General features: G+C 37.2%; 1 protein-coding gene across 1 annotated transcript in view; it reads left to right on the top strand.

Annotated features, from left to right (window-relative positions):
• The window catches only part of LOC104075175 (DNA polymerase zeta catalytic subunit-like), a gene marked incomplete at both ends in the record, with an annotated part of 22,135 nt that extends 12,166 nt beyond the window's left edge, over positions 1-9,969 (top strand). Inside the window, 5 exons of the mRNA XM_009575596.1 lie at positions 7,504-7,598; positions 8,169-8,273; positions 9,226-9,310; positions 9,396-9,544; positions 9,841-9,969. Of these exons, the coding sequence (XP_009573891.1) occupies positions 7,504-7,598; positions 8,169-8,273; positions 9,226-9,310; positions 9,396-9,544; positions 9,841-9,969 (563 nt within the window). The remainder of the gene's footprint in view (positions 1-7,503; positions 7,599-8,168; positions 8,274-9,225; positions 9,311-9,395; positions 9,545-9,840) is intronic.
• Positions 9,970-10,118: the final 149 nt, after the last annotated feature.

A 10,118-nucleotide genomic window follows, 5' to 3' on the forward strand; every position in this document is an offset into this window, starting at 1 on the left:
GCTTGTATACTTAAGTTGTTAGTTGCTCTTTCAAGAAAAAGCAAAAGGGGAAAAGACAGTCAAATGTTGTTTGAGACCACAAAATTTCTAGGGCTGCCTTGTATTCTTAGTGATTGGGATGTCTGTTTAGACTCATTATCCTTGGTTTTGTGTACATTGAGAATAAATTTTAGAGATAGTCCAACGTGTATCTGCCAAGTTTTTGCTGCAGGTGGCAGTTGACAAGGTCTCTGGTTTAATCAAGCAGTGCCGGTGATTTGGCATTTCTTGACTTTGGAGTACAGTATATGAAGTGGTTGAAATCCGATGCTGGATGCCTGGTAGGTAATATGCAAAATATTGTTCAAAAGTTACGTATGTAACATTAGCAGCATTTTGCATGAGTAAATGCCAGTGGTGGTTCCTTATTTCAAAAAACATTTGAGAACTATGCCAAAATTTCTTGGTGACCGAACTCACTCTTCAGTACTAGATAGCACCTTGCTACTTTGCCACTTCTCCAGAACAGTATTTAACCCAGCCGTATCCTGTCTTGCTACTGGCAAATCTCTGAATTACTGACTTGCCGCTATAATTAGCTTACTGTATTAAGCCAGGGCCAGTTCTTTTAGTCTAATTCTAGAGTGATTCTGTTATGAAGTAGACAAATGTCCAAAGCCACTAGTGCCTAGGAATCCCTGATGTTGTAAGGCTTTTAGGTACGATACTTGCCAGTGTTACCAGACTGGAACCTACAAAGCCCACCTTAAAATAGGAAGTAGTCACCTGGTCCTGGCAGTACTATCCAACAGTTTTGACAAGAGGAGTTCTTCACATGAGACACATTTATGTTATCCCTCAGATAGCTGATAGTAAATGATGAAACGCTTCCATGAGTTCCAGTGAGAAAACTTTCTGGTAAACATCAGGCTTGGAGTAATCTGCTGGTCAAGCCTACCACTTGGACATGATGTGTTAAAAGCAGAATGACTTGTAGAATGCTTTTGAGAAACACTTTATTTTTTGAATCTATGTTTGCTATTGAAGCTAGTTTATATGGAAATGGAGAGATCTAACAAATAACACTATTGCACAGTCTAGTAGTTACATAATGCTAAAGGTGTCTACTAGATTTGTGGCTGTCATAATTGCTTTTCTCGCTTGTCAGGATGTACGTGTTTTTATTTAGCCATTTGATTCTTAATAAAATGCGCACATTAGTCAAGTCACTGGAACATCCTGCAAACAAAGACATTTTTTCTTCCCTGAACAGAATATGGAAAATTATTATGTCAAAGTTTAGAGTCTTTATCAGTGTAGTTGAGTGACACCTTTCAGATTCTCTGTGGAGTTAAATTTTTTATCTACTACCCTCAGTTTAACATTATAAATACCTGAGATTGGTCATCACGGAACCTTTTTCCCTAGGCTGTCATTAATGTTGGTGAATTAAGATACTGACCTTGATGTCCGTTCTTCAAGGTTTTTGAGGGCTTTGATCTACCTAACTGTATGTAGTGGGCACTTTTTTAATTGTGTATCCACCGTTGCTTTAATTCGTTGCCTCAGCATCTGAGGAACCAAACCTTGGTACTTTCTTTGAGCACAGGTTTCATCCTACATTATTATTATGCCAGTGTATAGTGCCAACAAACTTTTACTTTCTTCAAAAATAAGGACCATTCTCTCTGTCTATTCTCAAAATAATTTATTTGGAGCTTTGTCTACAAAGGTACGATGGATTTGTATTGCAGTTTTTCAGCATAATGTGCAGATATAAAAGGTAATTTTAAATAAATTGGTTTGAATATCTCCAGTAGCCTAGCTGTGGCAGCTCAGTGTTGTGCAACCCTGATTTATCTTGCTTCTTAGGAGAGTAAACTTTTGTTCTCTTGCAGCTAGATTGCTTCCATTCCTATGCCACCTCACTTAACCCTGGCTTCCATATATCTGTATTACAAGTTGTACCTTGTGAACAGTTCTATGTATGTTCTCTTTTACAAAATGAAACCTAGATGCTATGAAAAGCTTGGGCTGGGACTTGCTAAGTCTTCTTTTCTAACCTTGTTCTAATACAGATATTCTCAAATCATGGTTTTGACATTACATAAAATTGTCTTTTTCTTTGCAAAACTGATGCATGTGGTGTGAGGCAGGTGGTTAGTCCATTGTGTAGGGCAATCTGTGTCAAACAGACCACTTCTGAGTATCTGCCAAGGCGTAACAGCTACCAATGACCTGAAGGAGTTCATATTTAAACTAACTATAGCTAGGAGACTGGACATGTTCTGACTTCTTCATGCTGTCTTCTCACCTGCTAATTGCAGCACTGTAGCTGCTCAGGAAATGTGGCTTGATCTGGGAAAGTGGGAGATAAAGTTGCTTCGTATATTTTCCTGATGTGTTGTGCATGTTTGTTTTAGCTGAGCAAAACCAGCAAACCTAACAGCTGACCAAGCTATTGACAGTACTTGGATCAAATAGTTCTCAAAGAAGCACGTAATCATGTTAAATGACTGTACTTCAGGACAGTTTGTACTCCTTCCTCTCCCCTTGACATTTTTGTTTCCAATCAGAGTAAATTAAAATGTTACATGGGCCAGTTAAAGCTGTTCTGCTTTCATATGCCCTTTGAGGTTTTTCCTGAAGTGGGGACAAATGGCTGCTTGGCCTTTGTGGCTTACCTGGATGGTGCAGAAGCTTGTGGTTCTACTGCCCTGATTTCTGTTAGTACAAGTGTCTAGCGACTCACCTTGACGAGGATGTTAAATGCCGAGTTAATGAGCCGGTTGTATTGAGAAGACATTTTTCAAGTCTTATGAAAATCTTACTGTACATGTCAGTTAGCCTCCACGTCAGTCTTCGGAGTGTGCAGTTTTGGCTGCCAACCCTGCCTTAATCCTGAAAACGTTAATGAGAATTACGATGATAAATCCTGAATTTGTTTCAGGAAAGGACTCTTGTTAGCTCAGTGTTTTTAATTTGAATAATGTGCCATGTTAATTGGAATACTGTAGTTTTTGACAGAAAGACTCCTTATATCTGTTTGATTTAGAGCTTGGGCGAAATGAGCTTTTCTGCTTCTAATTGCCCAAATCATTTGAATCTTGGTGAGTTGCAGACAAAGAACATGCTTCAAATTAGTATTATTATGGAAAAAAGATTTAAGTTATAGTGACAACTACCAGTTTGTTTTGAATCCAGCAATGTTGAATTTAATGTTATTTTTATAGGATAAATCCATATTAGGATCTCTAAATAAATAAGATATCTGGTTATTTGGAAAGCTCTTGGTCAATTCTGTCTGTGATATTGATCAGTTCGCAAGGCAAATCGCTGTCCACACTCTTGATGGGGATGTGGAAAACCAAGACTTCTTTTTTTTTTTTGACAAAATGGCCTAACTAGTTAAAGGGAAAAGAATAGAAAGCTGTCTTTTTGTCAGTGGAAAGGCAAATGTTTCAGTTAATCGTTTCAGTCATCAAGCACAGTCTTCAGAAATAGGTCACTAACACTAAAAATGTATTTTTTTAAAACTTTTCAAGAATTTTCTTTTTTTTCCTCTCTTTTTTTTTTTTTTTTTTTAAATTGGACTCTTTTTAAAGAGGAAGGTAGTGAAAGTAGAAAGCTCAGAGCTTTGCTGTTGTATCTACCAAACAAGTCAAAGATAGATCTTGACCAGATTTCTAGTCATTTACATGTGTCATTTAGTGAAGGAAAGTATTAAAATCAGAAATTCTTCTGATATAAATGACCGCTGTGTACTATGGTCCCTTCTCACTTGTTCCCAGAAATGCTTTGATTTCATGAAGGGAGCAGACAGAATTTTTGCAGCCCTCCTCCCTTGTTCTTGTTTCCCAGTGATCTTGCAGTTCTTTTTTATTATGTGATCAAAATGCAAGTTTCAGCTTGCCTGCAGTTCCTGTCACCTGCCGTGCAGGCAGGCTCTGTTTGAATGCTTTGATGAATACAAGAACCCAAAGTGCGTGACATGAAAAGTATGCATTTGATGATATTATGGACTTGTTTCTCAGCTGATGGCATGACTGGGAGGGGAGGGAAGTGATGGCAATGGATTGTCCTTAAAGAGTGCATTAGGGCATGGGCAGTCAACTTCTGCTAAGAGGCTGAGCTGCTTTGATTTAGGAGTTCTATGATCTGCTCTCTTAATTCTCACAATAACTCTGAAACAGTACTGCTGACTTGGAGGGATTAGTAATCATATATTAATGTGTAGCATCTTACAGTTGTTAATGAATTCTACATGATAAGTGCTTCACAACTTCTGCCAGACTAGTTTTGGATGTTTAGAATAAAGAAATATCCTCCTCTGCCTTCTTTTGCTGTAACAGAGTGAACATTTACATACAGGGTGAAAAATACATTTACCGTATTAATGCAGCCACAAAATATGACATCACAAATTTTGAAAGTAGGGCTGCCAAGAAATTATTCTGGAAACCTTGTTTTCTCTGCTTTTAAACTGTATGCTTTCAAAATGTTAAGTTTCAGGCAATTTCTGAAATTGACTTTCAGGATGGCTATTCCTTTTTTCTTATCCCTGACTCCATTAAAAATCTGATTGCTGAGATTTCTGTTTTGTTTCTCAGTCTCCTATGAGGACGGGCTGAGAGAGTTGGGGTTGTTGAGCCTGGAGAAGAGAAGGCTTCGGGGAGACCTTATAGCAACCTTCCAGTACCTGAAGGGGGCCTACAAGAAAGCTGGAGAGGGACTTTTTACAAGGGCATGTAGTGATAGGACAAGGGGCAATGGTTTTAAATTGAAAGAGAGTAGATTTAGATTGGATAGATGGAAGAAATTTTTTACGATGAGGGTGCTGAGACACTGAGCAGGTTGCCCAGAGAAGTTGTGGATGCTCCATCCCTGGAAATGTTCAAGGCCAGGTTGGATGGGGCTTTGAGTAACCTGGTGGAAGGTGTCCCTGCCCGTGGCAGGGGGATTGGAACTAGATGATCTTTACGGTCCCTTCCAACCCAACCATTCTATGAGTCTTTGATTTTACTTTCCAATAAAAGTTCCACTATTATAATGCGATACAGGAGGAGAGCAAAAATAATTCTTGAAAGCTGAGTCTGCTTGTAGAGAGGTTGAGGTTATCACAATAAACTCTATCAGCCTTACATTGGGGAATATTTTTTTCTTACCCCAGAAGTCAAGTTACACATCAGCTGAGCAACTGAACTAGTAATACAAGTTGAACTTTGTATTACTGTAACATATAGAAAGTCAATGACCAAATAACTAGATCTCCTTTCCGTCCGTTCTGTCTTTTCCTTTCTAAGTGCCGGTAAATAGATATTCTAGGACTGGTTTAATTTCTGCTTACATTTCTAACACTGTTTATTTCTATCTTGTCCGGTTCTTTGCCTAAACAATTAAGCCAACAAGCTGTAAGTTTACTGGGTTTTTTTTATCTCCACTGGAGGTTTTTTTTTTTTTAAAAAAAAAAAGGGTGGACTTTTTCAGAACTTCGCTCCTTTATGGTTAAAAATAATTTTCTGTTTTCCTTGTAAGGTCTCAGTGTTCTCTCTAACAATGCAAGAAGCTATTTCTGCGTTACGCAAAATGCAGTTGGTATTTCAGTTGGCTGATGTTATTTCTTCATAGGTGAACAAATAGATACAGGTGTAATAAAGTAGACAGCTTTCCTTGCTTCCCCCAAAAGAACAATCTATTCTTCTAAACAGACATCCCAATCACTAAATACAAGGCTAGGAGGAAGTGAGACGGGAGAAATGTTGCACCCGTTTAGAAGTACTCCTTTGTTCTGTACTTCACTTACAGCGTGGACTCTTTGCATGGGCTGAGTATCTTAGGAGTTCTGGTGTGATGATAAAGCAGTAGACCACTGAAGCTGCCATGAAAGCAGCCCTTTACCTTCTGTTTGGGTGCAGGTTGTTTAAACCAGTTTAATTTCTGCAGTGCATTGGAGAGAACCTCTTGGTCTTCTGCTGCTTCAAAGTCAGGAAAAATATTTTAGAGTTTTCTTGCAGGAGGCATCCTAGCAGTTTTAATTAGCTCTCTACTGAGCAAATCTACACGCTTTGTCCATGGATAACCCTCTTAAGGAAGAGCATGTCTGAAGTAGCTTCAGTCCTAACTTCATGTAATCTGTAGTTTGCTGATGGTCTGTACCATAGACCTCTGCAAGAGGAGTTTAGAAGTAAATATTTTTTCTTTTCTAGAATATTACAGATGTGATGAAGGGATCAGTTTTGGTTTTTTCTTGGCATGGTATCTTATCTCTTGATAATAAATATGATGCTCTGAAGCCTTTTAGAAATTCAAAGTATTTTTGTGGTTAAGTTTTCTGTTTTCTGAGAAGTCATTAGATTTTTTTCACTTATAACATAAGTGAAGCAGTTTAATTTTTCTTTCAGATTTAAGATTTCTAGATAGTTAAATACTTAATTTTCAGACGAGGTGTCAGGGATATCCAGCTTTTAATTACAACTACTACCTCCTTGCGCTATAGTGACTTCTAATCAACGCTTATAGAAAGCATTGGAAATATTAATGAATTATATCTTATATTCCTTGCTGAGATTTTTGAGGCTCTGTGTATGTCAGGCAATGTAGGAATACAAGTAGAGGTTGTAAGTCACCAGTTAATTAACCTAGACAAAGAGTCCTAAACAATAGCATATTTGAACTGAAGAATAGCATATTTTAACCATGGGGAGCTTTGAGGGGATTTTTTGTGTTTCCCTAAAAATTTTGAAAAGGGTAAACTTCCACATAAACCTGGGAGAAGGTTTCTCTTTCTTAGCTTCCTGCATGGACTCCTTAAAATAGGTTTACTGACAGCAACAGGTGGAAGGCCACTGACCTTAGCAGATCTGAAAAGGCACATCAGGAAGATGATCAGATCATTATACAACAAGCTTGAATCTGTTTCTAGTATTTTAAGTCTTTACCAAGCCAGTTATCCTTAGTTCTACTTGTGTTTGGGATGCTAATACCCTGTTTATATTCATCAAGCTACCCTAAGCCCCCTAAATAAATAAAAAAAATCTGAAAAATACAACATTTTTTGCTTCACTTCCCTTAGTTGGAAATGTTAAACTGTTTTGCATTGCTTTGAACTGTGAATGAGAGAGAAAAATTCTTGCCGCTGTGTTTTCTGGGCTCAAGATCATGCGAACGCAGATGGTCCTACTGGCTGAGAGTTCTATAGAACATTTCAACTTGTATTTGAGGAGGAGAATGTTATTGTAATTGCTGTATTAGGGTTGTTAACCACTTCTTTCTCTTCTCCCCACAAAAGAAAAAACTAATCCCTTTAAGTTGAAGATACAGATTTTTCATCTAATTAGATTTGGATATGACCATTAATTTAAGGACTTGTAGGTGAGGATGAGAACTGGTAATTCTGTATTCAGGTACTCACCCCTTTTCCCCCTGAAATATTTTAGATGATAGTCCAGTTAGAAAACAGTGATGATGCATATTTCAAAATTAACATATTGATAAAATTAACCTGTGGTATTTATGTTGTCACAGCTCTTTAATGTTGAAAGGTGTTGAGCCACAAAGTACCTGTGAATTGGAGGTGGATGCAGTAGCTGCTGACATTTTAAATCAACTGGATATTGAAGGTGAAGTGTTAATAACTTTGCATGTAAAATGTTTTAGGACAGGAACTATATTGTCATCTTTTTTTAAGGCTCAGCTTAGTTAAGCCACAGTCCAGATTTAAGTGTTTAGTGAATTGTTGATCTACAAATTTATAAAGCTTAAAAAAAAAAAAATTGAATGAACTCTGGAAGAAAACAGGTTATAAGAATAGCCTCTTGTCAGAGCAATAGAAAGAGATTTTTGTTAATGCATAACAGGAGGTTTCAAACCTGTAAGGAGAGTAAGTAAAATATCAACATCAACTATGTGTGTGTATGTACATATATCTATACATACATATGCATACGTGATGAGAAGACCAGTAAAAGCCAAAGATCTAGAAAACAAATACGAGATCTAGAAAACAAATAAAGTTACTCTAGGATTCAGTGTTATGTAAAAGTTAAGGTGTAAGGCAAGAATTGCAATTAAAAAAATAACAGGTTAGAATGACAAAAGAGGTGAAGAAGAGTGTCAGAATCTATTTTGGGGGGAAGAAAGCTTTTCATCACATTGACGGACTTCCCTTCATGTATTACTGCATATTTCAGCCCAGATTGGCAGGAACCCTGGTTTGCAAGCTATATGGGAAGATGAAAAGCAGCGACGGAGACAGAAATGTGAATCTTCTCAGATTAAGCCACCTGAGTCACAAGGTAAAAAAAAAAAAAAAAAAAATTATTTTGTGCAGCTGTTTATCAAAAACTGTGAATGAGAAGCAAACAGGAGGCAGAATTTAAATCGGTATATCAAGTTTGAGGGCTTTTTGATGCACTGTTGTTTCAATTCCAAGCTTGCTGATTGCCCAGTGTGTGTAATCCAATTTTAAAAGCAAGATACATAACCTTGCCTAAAAACATCTTGATTCAGCTAGCTGCAAAACATTCTAGGCAGAATGAATGATAATGACAGTTAAGATTGCATGCTTTATGATGGAAAACATTTAAATGTTTAAATACTGGCGAAATTAAATCTCTTATCCTGAAGCTTTCCGTGGTAGTTTATGCACAAGGGCAGTTCCTTTGAATTTCTGTGGAATTATAGCTAAGGTGATGTTAGATGAAAATTCTAAAAGGATGGACAAATTCCTGTATTTTTATGTAAAATTCATTGCCCAGGGAAGACCGTGCTCTGCAAATTAATTGCATAATGAACAGAGCTATTCTCTGTAGAACCTAGGCTGTGTTTCTTTTAAAATATTAATGATATTTGGCAAGTAAGCCAGAGGATTGCAAGAAGGAAAGAGGAAGGTTCCTGGCTAAGGCAGACTTTTCCGTCGTTTCTGTGTAATGTTATTCAGGCTGCATAAACCAGACTTATCAAAATTGTTCAGTGATTGTTCTTTTCCTGGATGCTCACCTTGGTGTAATTGCAACATGATTTGTAAATGCTGTTGATACTCACAGTTGCAAACGAGATCAGTGGGAGTGTGTGAAGTATTTTAAAGTGTTTAAATACACTTGAAAAATCAGCCCTCAAATTTGGCACTTAAAATTAGCGGACACTTCAACTTTGCGCCATTTCCTAATAGAATTAGTAATTTTAGCTGCTCTCTGTGTTGAGAGGTCAAAGTAAAACTGAATAACAAATATTTTTTAAATTTTAAAGACCGTGGATTTGTGCCAGCAACAGAGAGTGAAAAATTTTTTCAGAAGAGACTTAAAGAAATCCTCAAGCAAAATGACTTCTCTGTGTAAGTGTGTAGCCATTTGCCATAAAGTATAGTATTCTATGCAAACCTTAAATATGCATTTAAAAATTGGTTTTCAATTAACTAGAACGTTGTCAGGATCAGTGGACTACAGTAATGGATCAGAGGAGTTCTCTGCTGAGCTAACACTACATTCTGAGGTACTTTCTCCTGAAGCCTTTCAGTGTACACCAGCTAATATGGTAGAAGTGCATAAAGATAAAAAGATGAACAAAGGTGAGTATTTTCAATAGCATAAATGTTTAGGCATAAATCTGTGTCATGCTTTGGCTGTTCATACTCTTAGCAGAAGTAAGCCAAGGAAGATCTGATTGTCAGTTACAAAAAAATGAGGAGTAGTTTTGCTTTTATTTTCATCATTGTTAGAGTAAGCCTTTTTAAAATTGCCATAGCAAATAATGGAAACGTACTTGAATAGTAAAATCCATTCTGAAGTGGCTTACTTTCATAATGTATTGAAGTCTGTGACTCTTTGAAGTTTTATCCTTTCGCTTTTTGTTTTTCTTTTAAAGAATCCGATAGGATGCATACTGGTAAAGAAGAGGAAGCACTTATTAACGAAGAAGCAATTTTAAACATTGTGGAGAATAGTCAGAGCTTTCAGCCTTTGTCTCAAAGGCTGAGTCAGACTACAGTTTTTAGTGAGTATGACGGGAATGTCTTTTCCAGGCTATTTTATTGTTCCACAGTCTTTGTTATGTTCACTTAAGTTACCAGTCATGAAAGAAAGTAAGTAGTTTGTCCAGCAGATTGAGACTTCACCCACACACACCTCCCACCCACCCCACCC

Source organism: Fulmarus glacialis, unplaced genomic scaffold (genome assembly GCF_000690835.1).
Source record: "Fulmarus glacialis isolate BGI_N327 unplaced genomic scaffold, ASM69083v1 scaffold8274, whole genome shotgun sequence".
NCBI classification, from domain to species: domain Eukaryota; kingdom Metazoa; phylum Chordata; class Aves; order Procellariiformes; family Procellariidae; genus Fulmarus; species Fulmarus glacialis.